Source organism: Ictalurus furcatus, chromosome 25 (genome assembly GCF_023375685.1).
Source record: "Ictalurus furcatus strain D&B chromosome 25, Billie_1.0, whole genome shotgun sequence".
In the NCBI taxonomy this organism is placed as follows: Eukaryota; Metazoa; Chordata; class Actinopteri; order Siluriformes; family Ictaluridae; genus Ictalurus; species Ictalurus furcatus.
The window spans coordinates 4,997,208-5,021,247 of NC_071279.1; the positions used below are offsets into that span (position 1 = coordinate 4,997,208).

General features: G+C 39.2%; 2 protein-coding genes across 10 annotated transcripts in view; one reads left to right on the top strand and one right to left on the bottom strand.

Annotated features, from left to right (window-relative positions):
* Positions 1 to 7,665, top strand: part of kif13bb (kinesin family member 13Bb) — a 51,981-nt gene extending 44,316 nt beyond the window's left edge. Inside the window, exons 37-42 of the mRNA XM_053614454.1 lie at positions 670 to 733; positions 1,308 to 1,444; positions 2,819 to 2,881; positions 2,966 to 3,118; positions 3,509 to 4,430; positions 4,826 to 7,665. Of these exons, the coding sequence (XP_053470429.1) occupies positions 670 to 733; positions 1,308 to 1,444; positions 2,819 to 2,881; positions 2,966 to 3,118; positions 3,509 to 4,430; positions 4,826 to 5,064 (1,578 nt within the window). The 3' untranslated portion in view covers positions 5,065 to 7,665. The remainder of the gene's footprint in view (positions 1 to 669; positions 734 to 1,307; positions 1,445 to 2,818; positions 2,882 to 2,965; positions 3,119 to 3,508; positions 4,431 to 4,825) is intronic.
* A 1,379-nt stretch (positions 7,666 to 9,044) lies between these two features.
* Positions 9,045 to 24,040, bottom strand: part of hmbox1b (homeobox containing 1 b) — a 32,557-nt gene continuing 17,561 nt past the window's right edge. For 4 of the 9 annotated variants that reach the window (XM_053614456.1, XM_053614457.1, XM_053614465.1 and 1 more), the window contains 7 exons: positions 22,182 to 22,335; positions 20,935 to 21,017; positions 20,548 to 20,643; positions 14,897 to 15,006; positions 14,770 to 14,805; positions 13,658 to 13,741; positions 9,045 to 13,570 (listed from right to left, as the gene is read on the bottom strand). In XM_053614456.1, coding sequence (XP_053470431.1) covers positions 13,427 to 13,570; positions 13,658 to 13,741; positions 14,770 to 14,805; positions 14,897 to 15,006; positions 20,548 to 20,643; positions 20,935 to 21,017; positions 22,182 to 22,335 — 707 coding nt within the window. In that variant the 3' untranslated portion in view covers positions 9,045 to 13,426. The remainder of the gene's footprint in view (positions 13,571 to 13,657; positions 13,742 to 14,769; positions 14,806 to 14,896; positions 15,007 to 20,547; positions 20,644 to 20,934; positions 21,018 to 22,181; positions 22,336 to 24,040) is intronic. The other 5 variants (XM_053614460.1, XM_053614458.1, XM_053614463.1 and 2 more) reach the window with 5 other exon arrangements.

Here is a 24,040-nt window from a genome sequence, read left to right on the forward strand (position 1 = left end):
CCTTGAGTGGCCCAGCCAAAGCTCAGATTTAAATAACTTGGAATTCCTGAGAGAGACCTGAAGGTAGAGGTTCAAAGATGCTCAACATCCAATGTGATTAAGCTTGAGATGACCTGCCAGTGAAAATGGGAGACACTGCACCAATACAGGTGTACATACTTGTAGAGACTTGAGCCAAAAATGTGCTTTCTGCCAAGTGTGCTTCTAAAAAGTACTTAATAAAGGATCTGAGTACATCTCTGAAAGAGAAATTTCAGTTTTGATTTGTAATAAATTTGCACAAATTTCTAAAAACATGTTTTTGTGTTGTCATTATCATGTGTAGATTAATGGCTAAAACAGTAAATGTGCAAAAAAAATGAAGGGGTTAACCCTTGATACAAGTTCTGCTGAATACAAGTTCTTGTGAATGTAAAAATCACACATTCGCAGGGTTAAAGTTCTCGGTGATGTACCTGGTGAAAAGTCATAGAAATTTCATTTCAATAATTTGATTTCTTCTTTTATGTTCCCATATTTCTATCAATCAAGAGCAGGCAATATACCAGGCAGTTTTATTCCTTGTTTGGTCTTATTGCTTCCTAAATCGAGTTTGTATAACGCAAATATTTCAATTCTGTTCATCATTTTATTATATATCGATATTTTTGCTCTTCTCTAAATATCTAGGCTGCTTGGGAGAGACACCAGGATACATCATCTCATTCTGAACTGCCCCAAAACCCAGAGTCAGGTAATGCAAACAAACTATATTCTAATTTCGGGCTACACAGTATGAGCAAAATGCTATGTTTTGATATTACATCGATCACCCTGTACTGACTATATTGACTTGACTATATTACTAGCATTATACCAATTCTGTAATTACTAATTACCTACAAAGAGGTAGTCTGAAAGGCACGGATACTTCAGGACACCATAAGCACACAATGAAACGGACACTGTTTTATCACACTTGTCTCTTCCATCTTATTGGATGTGTCAGATTTTACTCGCTCGTGTGCTGATAGTGAGTATTGTTTGGAGTTTTCTGCTTGGATTAGTGATCTCAACATAAGGCCAATGCTGTAATAATGTTTAACAAACAATACTGTATATTGCGCAGTCCTAATGTCCTGTGAAACATGGCCACATTTACAGCTAACGGTTCACTTCATAGCCTGTCACCTTTCTTTTCCATTCATCATTTCATTTATACTCTGTAGTGCAAGTAATGTTATTATATCTCTCCAAAGTTTGGTCTTCTGTTTATTTGCCTAAAACTGCTCTGCCTTTATCTGTATCCACACATTCATCTACTCCAGGACTTTCAGGCATGGCCGCCACTTATTTCTCCCCAGTTAAAGCTCTAGTGACTCCAGTGCCCAAGATGCTCAAATCCCTGTTCCCTAAAAGAGAGGAGAAGAAAGACATGACCATCCCTCCTCTCTCACAGTCACAGGTATGGAATCATTGTGTTTCTTTCACCTTGTTTGTATCAGATATATACAGATGTAAAAAAAAAAAATTATTGCAGTAACTTGACTAAGCTTTTATCATTTTATTATTATGATGACGATGAACCTCAGCACCATCACATCACTATTTCTAGCTGGTTCCTAGCAAGTAATATTCAGGTCAAATTTTGATGAGCTGCAGAGTACACCTCGGCATACACATACAGTTGAGGTCAGAAGTTTACATTCGCCCTGCAGGATCTGTAAAACGTTTATAATGTTCATCATGAAAATTGCAAAAAAAAAAAAAAAAATTCTTAACAGGATGATCGGTGTAAACTGTTATTATTTTGTCTTCTGGGAAACATGTAAATATCTTATGAAGCTTCTGAAGGGCGGTACTAAATGAAGTAAGTAAAAATAAGATCGCTAAACAAAATAACAATTTACGCCGATCATCCTGTTCAAAAGGTTACACTCCCCTGGCTCTTAATGTAGCGTGTTGCCTTCTTGAGAATCAGTGAATGTTTGCACCTTCTGTAATAGTCGTGTACGAGTCCCTCAGTCGTCCTCAGTGTGAAAAGATGGATCTGAACATCATATAGTCTCTGTTGGAAAGGGGTTAAATATGCAGAAAATGCTGGAAAAGCAAAGAATGTGCAGGACCTGGATGATTTTTCTGAAGAACAGTGGGCAGTTTAACTGCTCAGGACAAACAAGGGACTCATGAACAACTCTCACAAAACATAACCACAGTTGTTGATCATCCAGGTAACGACACACAGTGTTAATAATCAAGGGTGTGTAAACTGGTTCATTTGTGTAAATTCGGTTATTATTGTGTCTTGCGGACTATATGTAAACATGTGTTATGTGAAATAGCTTACTCGGGGCAGAACTAAATAAACAACACAATGCAATTTTTATGCTCATTAAACAACTATTATTAACATTTAAGGCGAATGTAAACTTATGACCTCAACTGTAATTTTTAGTAAAAAACATTGATATTGGTTAGGATCAATGTTTTGTCAGAATTTGTGTATTGCTGTTGAGTGTTTGCTCGTCTAAGCACTACCACTACAATACCCAGCATGCATTACATAAATACCTCACAGCCTTGACTGCTAACCAGAGGTGTATCAACTCTCCTTACTTTTCTTGCTGCTGTCATTTTTCTTCACTATACTCAAACACGTATAGCTTTTATGTTGCTATGCAACAGTAAATAAAATAAAAAAACTTGAGTTAAAGACAGTTAGCCAAGTTATTCGCTTTCCTCAGAGTGGCTAAGTGTCTTTCTTCTGCATTATGGTGCAATAATGTTGGATGACGAGATAATGCTGGATTGAAAACTCTTCTTCCTAAATCTTTTACAGAATGTTCCTCTCATAGTAATTCAGTGTGCAACTCCTCAAGAAAACCTCAGTGCTCCTAAACTGGTATGCTGATTCATTTCAGAAATGTTTGCACTGTATTTTTAAACTGTAAGTCATGAGGTCAGCTGTACTCTTGGCTTTTTTTAGGAATCTGTAAATTCCACACCAGTGCCGCAACAAAATACAGTGACATCAGTACCCGAAGCTTCATCTTTCACTGTGGATACTGTGGATACTTCACCTGTTTCACAAATCACTGCAGCTTCAGACATTGTTACAGAGAACACACCTGATGCCCAGGTAACAAAATATTCATTAACACAACATGTGGTATCGATCGTCTGGTAATTTAGCAACCATGCTTTGAGAATTTTCATAAATTGTCAGTAAGTAAGGAATAAAACACAATGGGGCACTCTGTTTTAGGAAAATAATCAATTCAATTTTGTAACTATAAACTGATAAAGTATGATGTTATTCTTTAATTAAAACATTTAATCATTGGAAAATCGTTGTGGTCACTATTGACGGTACATGCTGTTATTGGAAAATAATCAATTATTTTCTTATATCAGTCCATCCTGATATGTTTTATTCTTTGCAATACTTGTTTCCTGTGTGCTTTAGTGTTTTTTTTCCTTTCAAAGCCATCCATGATGATCTTCTCTGCATCACATGTTCTCTTTGCAGACCAGAGTCACAAAAAGCCAGACACAGAACCCACCTGAGTTTGTAGAGGTTTCACCTCTGGTTCAGTCAGACAGCGAAGACTTGGCTCACAGCCCAATTAGCGATGAGTCTAGTGGCTACATCTCCACCAGCATCTCTACTGCGACTCTATCAGACACTCTAGTCTCAAATATAGACCTGAATTTAGTTCCCACTTCAGAGTCAGAAACACAGGAAGCTCTCAAACCCTCACACAAAATGGAACCAGTGGAAGATGTTGATGATAAAGAAGTGCAGTTTGAACCAGGGAAAATAGCTGAACATCCGAGGCCAGAAGATGAAAGCCAAGAAAATGCTACACCTCCAGATAATAAAAAGAAAACTGACGACTCTGATGAAAGATTCGATCCGCTTTCAGAAAGATCCCCTCTTTCTGAGAATTTAGTTGAAATAGAGCCCTCTGTTGAACCAAAAGAACTTGTCCCACTCACTATAACCCAACCATCCCCACCCTCATCTCCTGATCCTGACGTCCATCCCAAAGCAACACACTCCTCATCCAAAACAAGGACTTCAGACCCACTTCCTGTTCCCAAACCTTCACCAGCACTATTAGTCAAACAAGAACAAGCTCTTCCTATCCAGCCACCCACATCAAACCCGTTCAGAATAAGGAAGGTGAAGGCTTCAGGCCTGAAATCATTTAAAGGCATCCTTCAGGAGGCAGAGGAAGAGTTGGATAAAGAAGGTGTGGATCGTCTGGAGAAGCTGGAGATCCTGTCTGACTCAGAGGAAGGCTGTGAGGAAGGAGCTCTGCCAGACTGGTTGAAGGAGGATGAATACGTCACTGTAGGCAGCAACAAAAATGGCACAGTGCGCTACGTCGGACCAACGGACTTCGCAGATGGAATCTGGGTCGGAGTGGAGCTCGATATGCCAGCAGGTACTCTGTGTGTGTGTGTGTGTGTGTGTGTGTGTGTACACTGTTGTCAGATTACAAAGTTGTGTGTTTGCGAGTCCACATTTCCACCTTTCCAGAGCTGCTGATCAGCACTGTTAAGCTTGAAGGTTAATGGAATATTGTACACAGTTATCCTAAATGTAGTGCCCAATGTTTTTTTTAAAAAAATGCTTGAATCTCACTTTAGAAAATCTGCATTAACCCTAAAACTTCCTCTGTGTTGTTATTGCAACTACTTTTATGCAAAACCTTATAAAAATCATTCAGAGCTTCATCCTGTGATGAATCTTGAAGTGAAGAAAGTCGGTTAAATAAAAACAGGACCCACATGTTTGGTCCATACTGTACATCTGTTAACGAGTCCGTTTTCACTGCAGGTAAGAACGATGGTTCAGTTGGAGGGCGTCACTACTTCCACTGTAACCCAGGGTATGGGGTTCTAGTGAGGCCGGACCGAGTGGCTCGAGCTTCAGGAACGGCTAAACGACGGAGACAGAAACGGAGCTCGCAGAACCTGTCGGGGTCGAACCCAAACTTAGCAGCCCTGACCACCATGGCGAAAGGCGACGGTGCAGGAGCACGCCGAGGAGAGAACAGGAAGTCCTGGAACACTTGAATGGAAAGCTCAGAAACGCTGCGTCCTGGATGACCTGACACATTAAAAATTAACATTACTAAGTTACTAGTCACTCCCACTGACAAAGAGCTTAACAACCAGTTCATCTTTGTGCTGCAACGCCTCAAGGACAAAAGCAAAAGCATCAATTTGTCATCTTAATGAAAAGGAAACCACTTCCTCTGTTCCTTAAACAAAAAAACGTAATGAAAAGCTGTGTTCAGTGAGCTTCATGAGAAGCAACGCTTTTCAAAAAGTTTAGCAAAAGCTACAGTTCCTGTCCGTCTTTGGGGAGAGGAACAAAACATCATCCTGTCATGGAAGAATTCCACGCTGAAGGAACGCTGTATTTCCTCTCTGCCCTGAAAAGACCTGAACAAAAAAGAATACACCATCTCTATCTTCTGTTCGGCTTAAAATAGAAAACTCGATAGAGAGTTTGCGAGTCGAACAAAAACCAAAACACTTCTTTTGTCTTTCATGAACGTTTGGAGTTCCTTTGCATTTTCACAGAATTTATGAAAAAGCTAAGAGCGACACTTTCACCATGGGCAAGAATTACTTAGCAAGTTGTGACTTGCCCAGGCCCAGTGTTACAGATCAAACATCAGCCTTCTGGCTTGTTCCTAATGACACACAGTTGTAGGATGTTTTATAATCCACTGTACTGATCAGTATTTATGTACGAGTTTTATCTGTTGTAAGTGCCTTAACATCATTTTATTTACCTTTAGGAAAATTTCATGGCCAGAAACATTGTGAGATTTAATTAGTCAAAATGACACGCCTCAGAACGGTCTGCTTCTGGAGACAGCTTCTGCTTCTGTGTGAATTTAAATGGTAAATATGCACAGGGGTGTACATTTCTTTAAAAAAAAAATTAGGGTTGAGGTTTGCTAAGCTTTTGAGTGTGTGTGTTTTTATTAATGGTTAAAAATATATATATTTTATAAGACCGCTGGGTGTGACAGCTACTTCATGTGAATTAGTCTTGGGGGACATGCTTTTAAAAATAATGGTGTTTTATCATAGTGTTTGAAGTATTATGTCACATACAGTTGTGTTCAAAGAAATAGCAGTGCGTTAATAAAAGTGAATAAAGTGCAAGTATTTTTTAATAGCTTTTCATTTCCATATTTCAAACGGTAGAGGAAACATTACACATTCAATTCCTAATCATTACAGGCAGCAAAGAAAAGGAATATTAATCTGTTAAAAAAAATGAGCAAGTCTTGACAGTGTTGAGATTTAACTTCACTTTCATTTACTGAGCTAATATTTAGTTGCATTACCACTGTCTTTGTCAACCAACTTCTGGCACATAGAGACGGGTATTTCAGCCCAAGATAAACAAAATACATTCCACGGTTCCTGTGAATTTTTGGGTTTTGCTTCAGTAACTGCATTTTTAATGTCACCTCACAAGTTTTCAATGGGGTTGAGGTCAGGGGATTGAGCTGGCCACTCTATTACCTCAAACCTTCTTGTCTGGAACGAAGATATTGCTTGCTTACTCGTGTGTTTGGGGTCGTTGTCTTGTTGAAACACCCATTTCAGGGGCAGTTCCTCTTCGGCATAGAGCAACATAATCAAAAGTATGTTGAGGTATTCAAACTGATCTGTAATCCCTGGTATACGATAAACAGGCCCAATACCATAGTATGTAAAACATCCCCATGCTATGTTTTTTGCACCAACGTGCTTCACTGTTTTCACAGTGTACTGTGGCTCGAATTCAGTACCCGGGGTCGCCTGACCGCTAGACCACAAAAGAACTATTAACTATTATCAGTCCACAGAATGTTACGCCATTTCTCTTTGGGCCAACCGATTTGTTCCTTGACAAATTTGAACCGATTCTGCACATCCGTTTTTTTTTTTCTTTCTTCAACAATGGTGCTTTACAGCAGCTTCGTGCTAATAGCTTAGCTTCGATCAAACGTCTTCTGTCTGTATCAGTATTTACAGGTCATTCTAGATCGTCTTTGATCTTTCTGGAGATGATGATTGGCTGAATCTTTGCCATTCTGACTATTCTTCGATCCATTTTAACAGTAGCTGCTGGTTTTCTTCGCCATTTTAATGCATTTGAGATCATTTTAGCTGAGCATCCTATAATTTGCTGCATTTCTCTATACGTTTCCCCCTCTCCAATCAACTTTTGAATCAAATTACTTTGTTCCTCACAGCCCGTTTTACTTAGCAATTCAGAAGGAGATATATTTTTATAGCAATGTGCGAAACATTTGCTTCCCTTCTTCCTTAATAAAGGACAATTAATGACATCTGTTTTTTCACTGAATGAATGAATAAATTCTCTAATTAAACTCCACACTGCTATTATTTTGAGCATGCCCCTTTAAATGAATGAGTAGTGCCCAATCTACAAGCAAATGATTTGGAATGGAGAACTATCACTACTACTAATAATAACGTTCATCACGTTACTGATGTATTGCTAATTTTTTTTTTTTTTTTTGAACACAACTGTACGAGCACACACTGTTGTTTGTATTACACACTGTAAACTGATTGAATCAAAAGTGCAAATAAAGTGTAAAGTCAAAATAACTGATGATACAATTAAACATAGAAAACTGCTTTCAGATTGTGTATGTAATCTGTGATGTGCTGTTATTACTGTGGACTCTGTCTACAACCAAGGACGGATTAATCAAGGTGGAAAGCAATGTAAAAATCACAGTATACTATTAAAAAAAAGAAAGCAGCTCTGGACACTATTGGATTGATTATATATAAAATATGATGACGTAGGTTTATATTAACACACTCATTCTAATACGTTATCGTTTCTATAGTAACAATTTACACAGGGACTTGTATAGAGAACATTCTACATAAATGCATATTAAAAGATGTGTGTAATCATTGATATGACGTTTTCTGGGAGTCTTCAGTGTCAGTGGGAAAGCGGTTTCTTGTGGTGAGAAACTTAAAGGAAGTTGTCCGGACAGAGCGCTTTGGGGTTTCAGTAACTCCACTTCTCCTTATTCCACTCCGTTGTTGATTGTATTTACATCTTATGTAAATGTTCATTCCAGGTGCAGTGTGGTGTTAGAATCAGGTTACAAGAGCTCCGAAGTGGCATAAGAGAAAAGTGTTTAAACATTGTGAGTTTGAATCCTGAGTACATTTGCCCCTAATATTATTCTCTAATACTCTCTTCAATGCTAGACATCTTTGGAGGTGAGCACTAACTACCTTCTTCTGTACACAGCCAGCTGTATCCTCACACTGTGTAGCGCTGATTCCTCCTCTTTCAGGTGGTGGTTCTCATGTAATAGACAGAGCTAGTGGGTGTGAACTGGAAAGGAGAGTTTTACAACACAGTACCTTGTTTTGATAAAGAGGATAAAACCAGACAAAACTATTTCCACGAATAGTGGAAATAGAAACAACTAGGCACTAGGAGTGGCCAGATGAAAAGCTATAGTATTATGGAATTAACTATTCTAGTGCTTAACACTTACAGGGTTGCATTAATTACTATTACAAGATTGAATCAACACTAGTATTGTGACTTTAGTGTCAAGTGAACATATAACACACAAATATTACACCTACAGCACCCTACCTGTGTATTCACACAAAGTACTGCACATTAAATCTAGAACTATACAGTTTGCTGGTTGAGGTAAATACATCACTAAGGCTAGATCGTTGCTAAGCAATGATTAATGGTGGTCCATATTTTGTTTCTTCTCCACGGTGTAGCTCGTAAGCACAGAGGTTCAAAACGGCGTTTCAAATAGACACCCACATGGTTACCACAATGTTGATTAGCATGAAGACCTACAGCGTTCAGGTTTCTTTTTAAGGATTGGATTATTGGTGTTGAAGTAACCATCACAGTGTTGAATTAAGTTCTCTGCCTACAAATTAACACACACACAGTATATCGAATTACCAAACATACACCCGGACACATACTGAAGAGATTAATGGAGCTGAGATTGGTGTTCATCAATATACCTTTATTCTCTAGTAGATACAATACTAAAATAAACACAAGTTTTAAAAAAAGTCATCTTAAACAAAGAAACTGTACAAAAAACGCTAATATATACTACAGTTTAATTACAGAACAGTCTACTGTCCAAAAAAGGCACTAAAGTCTTAAATGGGACAGAATGATTGAGATCCAACTTACTTAAAATCAATACATTTATTTATAGTTTTATTATTATAGTGTATTCTTTACGATACATTGTTATTGAACTGTCGATATAAACTATACGCAGAGGAGATGTTTATGGACAGATGAATGTGAACCCTGAAGACTGGAATACAAAGCACCCCCTTTTTTTCTTTTCTTTTTTTTATTATTGAGTGCTTACCCTTAAGGACTCAGGATTTAAGCTAAATATTGACATATAATACTAGTGTGTGTTGCAGCTGAGAACTATGTTTTCCATAACGTATGGCTTATAAAGCCCAGTCAAGGTGATAACAGTTTGGCACAGTGTTTGTGTGTGTTTAAAAGCTGCAACATCACAAGTACTCGTGCTGTTTTTCAGCATAAACACAGTGTATGTTAGAGTTACACTGCAGTACGCCATGGGGGGGATAACTAAATAAATAAAAAAATACACTATAAGTGGTAGCTTTTAGTTATTGAACTGTTTTCCTAGAGCAGAAATTCTGACTGATTTGGTCAGATACGCAACCAAAACAAAGCTAGCTACCTGAGCAAATTACTCCGTGCTCTAGTCAACATTGGCCAAGTATTTATTTAAGATCTTGGATGATGCTGAAACGTTGATGTCCAGCTAGATAAGATAATGAAGAAAAAGACTAATGCTAGCTTTAAATTATTATGCAAGTCATCATATAACGTATGTATCTAGCTAGCTAAAGAACAACTGGAAAGCCATCGTCAGCTAAACTCCGTTTTAAAGTTTTTAAATCATTGCTGTGGAGCTAGCCTTATAACAAAAATACGTGTTAATGTTAAAGGAGTATCTTGCTAGCTACAGAAAGCTAATACTAAGCTAAGCACTATAAGAATTTGGTGACATTAAAAACACTGGTGTCTAACCAGGGAGCATAAATCGCTACTGTTTTTGAATCTCGCCAATTCAAATAAAATAAAATAAGAAGATTGAAGAGAGTATGCAACCATTATTTGATTAAAAAGTATATTAGCAAAATTATATTCTACAGCACTTAGCTTTCTACGTTGTCAATCAATGCTAACTTTCCTGCTTCTAAACCCTGATTTAGGTTATTTGTTGAAGCTCTAAAAGTGAGGAGTAATACCATGCGAGCTAGGATTTTGTAGAATGCATTTAGAGTGAAGCGTGTATGATTTATCTGCTTCTGGGAAAACATTTCAATAACAAAAAACACTGTGCGCTCAGTGAAAAAAGGCTACATGCTAATAACCAGAAGGGTGCAAGCTCAAATCGCAGGACTGCAAGAGAGCCAGTTTCCGAATCCTGAGCATCAACTGCTCAGTTAACATGCCAAGAGAATAAATTTGAAATATTTTTTTCCCCAACAGCATCAATAACACCGCTTCAGTTTTCCGTTACCGACTGCTCGTGCGGCTTCAAGAACTGCTTTTACTTTTGATAGGGGGTGCTCTGTTTTCTGTTTCAAAATATGCTTGAAAATATTTGACACACAGAAAGACTGCTCCTTTAAAAAAAAAAAAAAAAAACTACTGAAATAAAAATAAACAAAAGAACCCTTGATTAGTTAATTCTGCATTTCATAAATATCACTCAGCTTTTTTACACTGGGAAAGAGAAGACAAATCATAAAATCATATTGAATATAACAAAGTTTATATTTTAGATTTTTTATTTTATTTTTTATTGAGTAAAATAGCTACATATTGGAAAGTGTACCGAGCCTGCGTTAGTCAACAGCAGACCAGGCATGTGCCGATACGGATATATACGTGATAGCCTGCTAGTGATCTAACGATCCGATACGGAGTATCAGTATTGATTTCAATACTGCCCTGAAACACTGGATCGGAATTGGAAATGCGAACACGGGACATAAACTTTACAACAGAAACGTTTTTACACACACCGCTGTCGTGCCTGTGAGGTTTTGCGGAACGAAGCTTGCACAGAGTCGCTCGGTTACTGTAAGGCTGTTAGTATCAGGTACCCAAGAGGTCCTAGATGAGTATCGTTTAGAAATAGTAAAAGTAGGATCGGAGCATTGCTAATACAAGCCGCCTGCCGAAGACGGGAACGATGATGAGTGAAGTTTAAACTAGGAAACACTCGCCTTTGGAAGTAAGCACAACCGTTCATGAAACATTATGCTTGGTTCATTTGCATACCAGATTACTGACACACAAATGTTTGATTTTTATAAAATCACATCACTTAATTCGATGTATTGTATTTGCTCTGGCATACAAGCTTTGTCCACAACTGTGAAATGATTCTCAGCAGATTCTGCTTCTGAAGTCTAGATCCATGTTGACTAAAATCCCTCATGCCTTCGAGAGGTCTTCTAATAAACTTCACTTGAGCTAGTACAGTAATGGAATGGCTTTTTAAAAAAAGTCCAAGAGTCCAAGGGAAAGTCAATGAGGGCAAAAAGAATATAGAAACAGGATGAGAACAGAATGATGGGACTTCCTTCAGAGAGAAGGTCTCTCTCTCTCTCACACACACACACACACACACACACTTCAAGAAGACTGCTGTTATTAAAAACAAAAATGCTACCTAGCTCACCAATGGAACGCAGCTGATAAAAGTTTAAAACATCGCGATTAAGAGTTTTCTCCAACTGTCTAAAAGATTATCGGCACATGCCTACAGCAGAAGTCCTGAAGTGGCAGAACAGAAACATATTAGCTTTTCTGTACACTGCAAAACCATTACGAAATCAAACAGCATCAAGAAATGATGATGCACTGGCCAGATTATGAGGTTTAGGGTTAAGATAAGAGCACTCAGTCTCTCTCTCTCTCTCTCTCTCTCTCTCTCTCTCTCTCTCTAATTTCAGCTCTACTGCTGTCATTGCACAAGAACTTACAAGTGTTTAGGCCATGACTGAGATTTAGCTTATTACTTAGAAATCTCCAGATATGAACATAGAACAAGAAAATAAATACTAAAACCAAGAAAGGATTTACTCCAATCCACTTTGGGTGAAGCTGGACATTTAAGAAATAAAATCAGAAAACACCATTACTGTATTTTCTGGTCTGATGCATGGTTCCCCTTTTCAGTGATGTATTTCTTAAAACGCAATTTACACAGAGCTTTGTAACGTCTCCTAGTTTCATGGATGTAACAGAACAGTGCTGAATTCTGTTAGAATTTTTTTTAAAAATCAAATAAATTAAAATGTCAACATTAATGCAAAAATATTCCTAGTGTTCTACTAGGAACCCTCTCTGTAATGGGAAACCCTCTGGTGTAAGGTTATTTAAGGGTTCTAATGAAAATCATACACCTTATATTCCAGACAATATGGTAATTTTGTGTTTCGAGGCTTTCAGCTGACCATCGCTTTATAGTCCAAGGGACTCCAAGTTTCCATCCTTTGGCATTTATAAAAACCACATCTTATTAGTTTCACTTTTGCTCATTTATATATCAGTTCACCTCTCCCCATCACAAAAAAAACAAACAAACAAAAAAAAACATTTAATAACCTGATTGCTGTTTGAACCGTGAACTAAAATCAATTCCAAAATTAAAAAATGTAAAAATAATAATAAAAAAAAAACAAGCCAATTTTAGGAGGGAATAAAAGTGTTCAAGCGCCTAAATACACAGAGCTGTCACTCAATGCAGAAGTCTGGTACACAGCCACGGGGCTCTGCAGCACACACACTCTTGCTTTCCACCTACAAAGCTTCACACACACATACTCACACACACCGACGTCGAATGTCCGCATAAAGCTCCTGCACGTCAGTGGAAAAAACAACGCCACTTCCAGGAAGCACCGATGAGGGACGAAACGCAAAAAGCACGACACTCCTGGAGCGGAATGAGGTAAAGGTTGGGGTCAGGTTAAAGGAAGGGCTGGAGGTGGCGGCCCCACACTGTGGAAGATTCCAGAAAACATGAGGACCTTTGTGGTTTTGTTTTGTTTTTGTTTTTTAAACACAGTCCCAGGCTGAGGAATAGAACCTGGACTAGATGGCCATTTTCAGATACAGTGTAATGAGAGGATGCAGAGGAAGAGAGTGACCCACGTCTGAGCAGCATGGAGTCATCACAAGAGTCGACCTCTGCTCTGGAAACAAAATAGCACGCATCCATTTCTCCACACACACGCGCGCGCGCACACACACACACACACACACACACACACACACACACACACACACAGAGCTCCATTCAGCAGACCCTCCTCAGTCGTCGTCCAGCGCCTCTGTTTTGATATCGCTGGCCACGCCCCCTGGGCGAGACAGGGCCAAGATGCTGTGATTGACAGCTGCCATCTCCACGGCAAGGGAGATAGGATCCTGATGGTCTGCGTGGTTAGTGCTGTCATCCTGAAAATAAACACACATGAACCCATGGAGAATGTGAAATAGTTGTTGAAACAGACGCATAACTGTAGCACATCATTCATTCCTCACCTGGGTTGGCGATGTTGGCTCGAGCCTGTAGAAACCAAACGGCCGGGCCAACTGTCTCTTCTCAAAGTAGGGCAACTCACAACCCTGTGAGTACATGAGAGAGAGGGAAAGCCCCATTATTACATTACATTAATAATAAAAACAAAACTTAAAAAAAAAAAAAAAAAAATCACAACAGTTCATTTAGAACATCTTCATTATACCATGTTTAAAAGGGCTGTAATTATGCATTGTCACAGGATGCCGTGCGACGCAAAAACGTGACAACGCGCATGGTAGAAATGTGCAACTCGCATGGTGGATACATTCCATCATTCTATTAATTATGCATCTAATGCAATTGCACTGTTTGAACACCAGAGGGCCCAGTCTGTGCAGCCCATACAGTTCAAATATATAGAGAGCGGGCTGGTCACATGATCGCATTCTTTTGTGGAGGCCACAGAAACGGGCGTTTTAGCCGACTTTGGATTTCTACTACCTCAGGCGCTGCTACAGGGCTCATCAAGTTTCAGTCGATCGTCTCACTTGGGTCAGTTTATTCAACCAAATTTTGTGAGGGGAAAAAAAAGAAGCAACCCATGGCTGGAATCCCAAGAGATCAAAATTGTCCATACTCTCTCCTCCATCAATCACACAAACACTAACCAATCTAGTAACACATTGTACTTTTTAATTTGCTTATATTACATTTAAATGTTGTGGAACATCCATAAAACAAATGAATCCCTTTCATCACTTATATTCTAACAGTTATAAACCCTCGTTTCCAGTCGTGCTAGTGGAGCTCTAACGCAGCGTGTACCATCTAACAAACTTATTGTGTTCATTCAGTAGGTTGCTCAGATTTGAGGAGACCATTCAAGTGGAAAGAAATGAGATAAGCCTCACCCACTTTACACTGGAAAGAGATAAATACATGCAAAGTCAATACCGAACATTAGATGAACATTAATTCATCTTCAGTATGAGCTTTATCCTAGCCAGGTTTGTAGTGAATCCAGAGGCTGTCCTGGGAACACTGGACAATCCCATCAATGTGCAACACACACACACACACACACACACACACACACACCTAGGGGCAATTTAGAGTCACCAAATCCACCTACCAGGATATTTTGGGAGTTGGGAGGAAACCAGAGTATCTAGAATAAACCCACATGGACATGGGGATAAGCATTGAAGGCATCTGTATTGCATACTGCAGTTGTAAAAAGTCTATAGCTGATGCCTCACCTGCTCGGTGTAGTCGTTGCCGTCGATGTCGTCACTGTTGGAGTGACCTCCAGGGCTCTGCACGTCGATTCCGTGACTCTCCAGGATTGTGGCTTCTTGGAAAAAAGACCCTGCCATGACACATCTGAAGCTACTTAAAAACCCACTAAGCGACTGGCACACGAGACCAAACATGCATTCATCTATAATCTGTACATCTGCCCTCCAGCGTTTAGAACACACCCTTGCCGACTTCTCTCTCAAACCCTAGTTTGGTTTGCATCCACTAGGGGTGCATGACTACTTATTTTGAACCAGTTAACCAGTAATTTATACAAATCATCTTTTTATACTTAAAGCAAAAACCGTTTCAGGACTCACTACTTTTACTTTTATTTGTGTAGCAAAGAACTGCATCATCAGTCACACTCCGACTACAAAAGACATCTCCAGCTTCAATGCTTTTTAGGCTACGCCATTAATGACTGAAGTAAATAAATTGATCTAATAAATGTGCAAAATAATACATTTGTGTATTTCTCAGGCTTTAACAAACATCACTTGAAAAAATAAAATAAAGAAAGAAAATGATTGCACTTTTCCCCTGCTCATTTGTCTCTTCCCCCCGTGTGTATTAGCCCTATTATTCGTTACTTTCTCAGAATAATTTTCCTTATTGTTCTGTACTGCTGCTCTATCTAAATTCAATAAAGATAGTGTTAAAAAAAAAAAAAAAAAAGAAAGAAAGAAAGGAAATGACTCTTAATATGGCAAGAGACACAAAGATGAAAATTGTGATGGGATGTCAATGAGGGTGTGTTAGATATAGCTCTGGAACACAGGGCTGGGCCATTTTGAATAATTGAGCTCGTTGATATTTTTTTGAACACTACCAAATTCTTAGTTATATAGTTCTCTTTGCAGCAATGAAATGTTGGATTTCTTTCCCCCTGCAATGCCATTACTGCTTGAGTAGCATGTTAGCAACACTTTTTCAGTGTGTATGCGCTTGATATTATTAAATATGTCCATCAGCTCTGCCATCTGCTGTTAGTCCTGTTTACAGATTAAACAGCACCTATTATGGATTTGAAACGTGCCTAATTTTGTTTTAAAGCTCTCATACAATAGATTTACAGGCATCCAAGATCAAAAAACACTTTAACGTGCTCATAATTTAAACTGCATCATTACCTTTTTCCCCTTCAGTGTCACAAAGGACTCATTCAAAGTTCTAAAGGATTCATTCTAAACTCCTCCTTCCAGAGAGCATACTCTGCTCTGATTGGTTAGATGTCATAGTCTGTTGTGATTGGTCTACTGATGTCAGCATGTTTCGAAAGGGAAACGCCTACTACTGTAACGAGTTTCAGCTCCATCTGTCAGAGAGCAGCCGATGAAGACCAGAGGTGGGCTTTTTGTTACAAACCTACGTAGGTTAATACAGGAAGTAAAGTCTGGAATCACTAACGACTCGATTCAGCTGTTCAGAATCGATTCCTTCATTTGGGAGACAACAACTCTGTTTGTCATGCGCTTTGATTTTTTAAACTTTGCAGATGTTTTTACATTCACAAACAGCTCTATAACACACTACAGTATCTAACAAAAGTGAGTACACCCCTCACATTTTTGTAAATATTTGATTATATCTTTTCATGTGACAACACTGAAGAAATGACACTTTGCTACAATGTAAAGTAGTGAGTGTACAGCTTGTGTAACAGTGTAAATTTGCTGTCCCCTCAAAATAACTCAACACACAGCCATTAATGTCTAAACCGCTGGCAACAAAAGTGAGTACACCCCTAAGTGAAAACGTCCAAATTGGGCCCAATTAGCCATTTTCCCTCCCCGGTGTCATGTGACTTGTTAGTGTTACAAGGTCTCAGGTGTGAATGGGGAGCAGGTGTGTTAAATTTGGTGTCATCACGCTCACACTCCCTCATACTGGTCAGTGGAAGTTCAAAATGGCACCTCATGGCAAAGAACTCTCTGAGGATCTGACAAAAAGAATTGTTGCTCTACATAAAGATGGCCTAGGCTATAAGAAGCAGCGGTTTAACAGGACAGGTTCCACTCAGAACAGGCCTTGCCATGGTCGACCAAAGAAGTTGAGTGCACGTGCTCAGCATCATATCCAGAGGTTGTCTTTGGGAAATAGACGTATGAGTGCTGCTAGCATTGCTGCAGAGGTTGAAGGGGTGGGGGGTCAGCCTGTCAGTGCAGCCTGTCAGGTCTGCATGGCTGTCGTCCCAGAAGGAAGCCTCTTCTAAAGATGATGCACAAGAAAGCCCACAAACAGTTTGCTGAAGACAAGCAGACTAAGGACATGGATTACTGGAACCATGTCCTGTGGTCTGATGAGACCAAGATAAACGTATCTGGTTCAGATGGTATCAAGCATGTGTGGCGGCAACCAGGTGAGGAGTACAAAGACTTGAGTGTCTTGCCTACAGTCAAGCATGGTGGTGGGAGTGTCATGGTCTGGGCTGCATGAATGCTGCCGTCACTGGGGAGCTACAGTTCATTGAGGGAACCATGAATGCCAACATGTACTGTGACATACATATCAGTCAGGATTTAGACCTCATCATCACACAGAGACAGCGTTAGTTAAAGTAGTAAATGACCTACTACTGGCCTCTGATCAGGGTTGTGTCTCGCTGCTTGTGTTACTCGACCTTAGTGCAGCTTTTGATACTATAGATCATACTATTCTCCTTGATAGATTAGAAAATGTTGTTGGCATTAAGGGAACAGTCCTCTCCTGGCTCAGGTCTTATCTGACCGATCGCTATCAGTTCGTAGATGTAAATGAAGACTTCTCCACGCATACTGAGGTTACCTTTGGAGTTCCACAGGGTTCTGTTTTAGGCCCACTGCTTTTTACTTTATATATGCTACCCCTAGGACAAATTATTCGTAAGCATGGAATTAGCTTCCACTGTTATGCTGATGATACACAGTTGTATGTTTCAGCGAAGCCAGAGGACAGACAGAAGCTTAGTAAGGTTGAGGATTGTGTAAAGGACATTAGACGTTGGATGTTAACTAACTGTCTTTTACTTAATTCTGAAAAGACAGAAATACTATTATTAGGATCACGTGTAGCTAGAAATAATCTTTCTGATCACATGGTTACTCTGGATGGACTTTCTGTTTCATCATGTACAGCAGTTAAAGACCTTGGAGTGATTATTGACTCCAGCCTGTCATTTGATGCTCATGTAGATAATATAACTAGGATAGCCTTCTTTCATCTCAGAAATATTTCTAAGATAAGAAATATATTGTCACTACATGATGCAGAAATACTAGTTCATGCATTCGTCACCTCTAGATTAGATTACTGTAATGCCTTACTGTCTGGATGTCCCAGTAGGAGCATAAACAAGCTCCAGTTAGTCCAGAATGCAGCTGCTAGAGTCCTAACTAGAACTAGAAAATACGACCATATCACACCAATATTATCAATATTATATTGGCTCCCAGTGAAATCCCGCATTAACTATAAAATACTTTTATTAGCCTATAAAGCACTAAACGGTCTCGCGCCACAATATCTAAGCGACCTTTTGGTTTTCTATGATCCGCCACGCCTACTTAGATCAAAAGATGCAGGCTATTTGACGGTACGTTGAATAGTGAAGGCTACAGCAGGGGGGAGAGCTTTGGCTTATAGAGCCCCACAGTTATGGAACAGTCTTCCTATTAGTGTTCGGGACTCAGACACAGTCTCAGTGTTTAAGTCTAGGCTTAAAACGTATTTGTTTACTCACGCCTACCCTGACTAGACTTTCTATTATACTAATTCCCAGTCCTAATAATCTTTTCTCTCCCTCTCTCCTTCTGCCAAGCCACACACGATTTTATGGAGATACTAGAGATCCAGATCCTTTCTGCCTCTGGATGGAGCTCAAATCTTCTCCAATTCCAGACTGCTGGGACTACAGCTGCTCCTAAGGCCATACAGAATTCATATAAGTCAATAATGAACTTTTTCACATTATCTGTTGTTACCCAGATGAGGATGGGTTCCCTTCTGAGTCTGGTTCCTCTCAAGGTTTCTTCCTCTTAAAACATCTTAGGGAGTTTTTCCTTGCCACCGTCGCCACTCAGTGGCTTGCTCAGTTGGGATAAATTCGCACCTTTAATATCTGTATACCGTGTTAATATTTCTGTAAAGCTGCTTTGAGACAATGACTATTGTAAAAAGCGCTATACAAATAAAATTGAATTGAATTGAATTGAATACTGAAGCAGAGCATGATCCCCTCCCTTCAGAGACTGGGCCACAGGGCAGTATTCCAGCATAATAACGACTTTTGCTTTGCTAAAGAAGCTGAGGGTGAAGGTGATGGACTGGCCAAGCATGTCTCCAGACCTAAACCCTATTGAGCATCTGTGGGGCATCCTCAAACAGAATGTGGAGGAGCACAAGGTCTCTAACATCCACCAGCTCCATGATGTCATCATGGAGGAGTGGAAGAGGACTCCAGTGGCAACCTGTGAAGCTCTGGTGAACTCCATGCTCAAGAGGGTTAAGGCAGTGCTGGAAAATAATGGTGGCCACACAAAATATTGACACTTTGGGCCTAATTTGGACATTTTCACTTAGGGGTGTACTCACTTTTGTTGCCAGCAGTTTAGACATTAATGACTGAGTGTTGAGTTATTTTGAGGGGACATCAAATTTACACCGTTATACAAGCTGTACACTCACTACATTACATTGTAGCAAAGTGTCATTTCTTCAGTGTTGTCACATGAAAAGATATAATCAAATATTTACAAAAATGTGAGGGGTGTACTCACTTTTGTGAGATATTGCACATGAAAGGGAATATTTGAAAAAGCATAATAGATGCACTTTAAGTAAATTGATAAGTAAGAAATTACCTCAAATTAATAATGCATAACCTGAGTCGAAAGAACTCGTCACTGACCCTGTTTGCCCCTGGTTGTTTCATGCAGATTGAATCAGGATTCAGATTTGAACCACATGGATTTCAACGTGTCCTCAGTTTGCCAGATTGAAATCCTACTGCAGTGTCCTGTAGTATACAAATTAGCTCACAACACCGACAACCAACTTCCTGTGTTCTTTGTATCCAGGTGCTCAACGCAAATATATTTGTTGCTATGGGGTTTGCCCAGGGACTCTGCAGTTAAGATCAGTAACATGTCGCGTTATGGAAACAATGTTATAGCCGCCATCAGGAGAAAGAGAAAACACAAGGCAGTGTAAGGCTCACCACTGCTGTAGCTCTGTGGACTAGTCTAATGGCAAGAGGTTATATTGGTGTAGACAAAAGCATTATGGTGTGAAGTTGACAATGCTTCACGGTAGATGGTGAGAAAATGCCTCCACAGAAGGATGAATTGTTGCAACAGTGAGGTTACTCTACTCAGATAACATTCTGGCTACTGAATATGCTGCTTCAACATCAACAACAGTAAAGGGGTATGGGGTCATGGACCACATCCGGTATTGCGTTATGTAGTCAAAATGGCTTCAACTGGATATAGTTCGGTTTTAAAATGTGCCTTGGTTGCATTTATACATGTCGTTTTATATACATTTTCCTAGTCCGGATATAATCCTCAAAATGCATGAAACGACCAAGTGTAAACCAGATACTAGAAAAGAAACAGAGGTAACACTTTACCAATATTGGCCCTCCTCTTGATCTCTTTGCGACGGTTAGCAAACCAGTTGTAGACCTTCAAGGACGTCACTCGCTCAAAATCAGACAGCTTTTTCCCTGCAAGGACCAAAACATCAGCTAAATCTCATGCTTATGCTTTATAATGTGGTCATAGTCATTCCAACATAAATCTAACTGCCTACACGTACCACTATGAGATATTTAAAATGACCCAGATGTCTGAAAACTCTGCAGATAAAATAAAATAAATTTCACCAGCGTGATCACCATGGCCTCGATTAAGCTTCACCACAAATGATGCAAATCCTCCAAGGGGTAGCCACAGTGCTAAATAGAGTCTAACATTTACATACTATCTCGATGTGCGTTTGTAGAGTATTTGCCTACCTGGCTTTTGTATAACAGCATTGCAGGCGTTGGCGATCTCCTCTCTTTTGGCTTCATCCGGATACTGGTTGTCATTGAAGTAGCTGTGTCGGAGGGGGAAAAGACAGCTTTTACATTTTTACCCCTACAATTATAGGATATGGTCATCCTGTTAGATGCGAAACAGTACAAAAACAAATCCACGGAATGAAAAACTGTCCAACCCAGTAAATGTTTTCAGTAGACTACAACTTGCCATTTCAGAAATGTCGAAAATGTTGTACAGCCTAATGTTTGTTTAGCTGGTAAAGGGGAAAACTGTGGTATCTGTTCTTTAACGTAAAGCATGCAATTGCGCTGCTTGTTTTTACGTCTAGCCCCGCCCCCCTCAGAACTTTAGCGTTCTCCAGGGTGCGAAAGTCTATCTGATATTTACGCTTTCATCAATTACATGGTTTCAGTTTACTGTTATCAGTCAACATTCACAGCAGCCTTATTGACACATGCAAAGACACACGCTGTGTTTAAATCATAATTCCCTATAGTGCACTATAAGTGGTGCAGACATTCTGCAGCATTGTTCCAATTCTCAGTGAGCAAACTATATTCTCCACTTGCTCGTAGTGCCCTATAAATCTGTAAAAATAAGTAAACAAACAAATAAATAAATAAAATTTTATAAAATGTACAACCCATGCACACTACTTCTGAGTACCACAATACCATTGCTTTTGCTTGAAATTTACATGTCAGGGTGGACAATAACTCCATATATAAAACGGAAATATAAATAAATAAATAAAACAAAAAACCACTAAAGCCTACATGCACTTGTTATTATAGTATTTATAATAGAAAATAGCTTTTAACACTTCTGTATTTCTGTGGTTTCAGGTTGCTAGGTATTCTGTAAAGTCTGAATTGTTAATGTAAAAGTGGGTCATGAAGATCTGTTTCCGGAGCGTTTCCTTGTTTAATGCCAAAGGTTAAACAAGGAAGTAACAAAAATGAAAATAAAGTACACACTACAAAAATTACCCACAGCTAGCGAGGTGGAAATAGCTGAAACGTTTTTATAGATGATAAAAATGGCCATTCACATGCTTTTGCCATACAAAGAACCTTTGTAAGATCCACACTGTTGCATACTTCATGCTCATTTTTGCCAAATGATTCATTGTTATCACTTTTCACCCTCATACACTCAGGTCTATTCCTACACTCCTCCTCTCTGTGTCCATGCCGTATGTTTGCAGTCTCACCCTCACCTCTCCATCACAGCGAGACACTCCTTTCTCCAGGTGAAGCGGCTGCCTCTGCGTAGGCGGAAGCTGCCTGTGGCTGAACTTATTGGGGGCGGAGTCTGACGCCACTCGATTTCATCCAGGGTCATGGGGGCAGGACGCATGTTCAAAGTAGCACCTGAGAAAACACAGAAGATCATAATCATCAACATTCTTATTAAAAATATGTAACAACAACAACATTTTTAAAGTCAGAAGTGAATGCAATATTGCGAACATATATAGACCTGTTTTGCACAATGATTTTCAATGTGTATGTGCATAATAATACAAGAACTTCAATTCCAATCGTGCAAACTATTTATGTGAACTCCCTTTTACAGCTGTGAATTTCTGACAAATTTTTTTAAACTAAATTCCCCAAATCTATGAAACTGCATTCATAATAGAGTTCAGCTGGACCAGACATGATTACTGCAAACCCTGTTCACTCAAATCAACACTTACACAGAACTTTTTCAACAACATGAAGTTGGTTAAAAGGTCTTACCCAGTAACACACGATGACAAAGTTGAAAGAAATTCCAGTAATGATGAGGAAGAAGGTGATTGCAATACATCAGTCTGTGAAGGGTTACAAAGCTATTTCAAAGGCTTTAAGACTTAAAAAGAACCACAGTGAGAGCCATTATCTCCAAATGGAAAAACTCGGCACTGTAGTGGACCTCCCAAAATTCCTCCAAGAGCACAGTAACTACTCATCCAGGAAGTCACAAAAGAGCCAAGGACATCAAAGGACCTACAGGCTTCTCTTGCATCAATAAAGGTTCATGTCCATGACTCCACTATCAGAAAGACACTGGGAAAAAATGGCATCCATGGAAGAGTGGTGAGGTGAAAACCACTGCTAACCCAGAAGAACATTAAGGCTCGTCTGAATTTTGATGATCCTCAAACATTTTGGGAGAATGTTCTACGGACTGAGAAGTTGAAACCGGAACTGTTTGGAAGACGGGGTCTTGTTATATCTGCCGTAAACCAGACACAGAATTCCACAAAAAGAACATCATACCCACAGACAAGCATGGTGGTGGAAGTGTGATGGTGTGGGGATGCTTTACTGCTTCAGGGCATGGGCAACTTGCAATAACTTAGGGAAATATGAATTCTGCTCTCTACCAAAATCCTAAAGGAGAATGTCCAGTCTTCAGTCTATAAGCTGAAACTCGAGCGCAACTGGATTATGCAGCAAGACAATGATCCAGAGCAGAGGAGTAAGTCCTAGTCCTAGAAGTAAGTGAAAGACTGATCTCCAGTTATCAGAAGCGTTTAGTTGCAGTTATTGCTGCTAAAGGTGGCACAACCAGATTTTAAGTTTAAGGGTGGCAGTAAGTTTAAGGGGGCATATGGGTGATAGGTGTTGGATAGCTTTTTTGCTTCAGTAAAAAACAAATAAATTAAAAAACTATAGTGTGTTTATGCAGGTTGCTTTTGTTTTCTGTTGTATTTTGTTTGAAAATCTAAAACTATTTAGTATGAGACATACACAAATCAGAAGAAATCAAGATGGGGGCAAATATTTTTTCACTGTATATTTATACAAACATTGTCAGAAATTGTCTTGTTCCAAAGAGTAAAAACTATGAATCCTAAAATGTGTTCATTAGACAAAAATACTGACCCACCTTTTCAAATTAATAAATGTAGATCATGATTATCTCACTGCTAGTGCAGCCACTCGGCTTATTCTCATTTATTTTACTTTGTTAAAATAAATAAATAAATAAATAAAAATAAATAAATAAAAAGTGGGGGCCTCAACAATTTGGTGTGAAAAATAAATTCTCACTCTCAGACAACCACACACAATCAATTCCTAATGT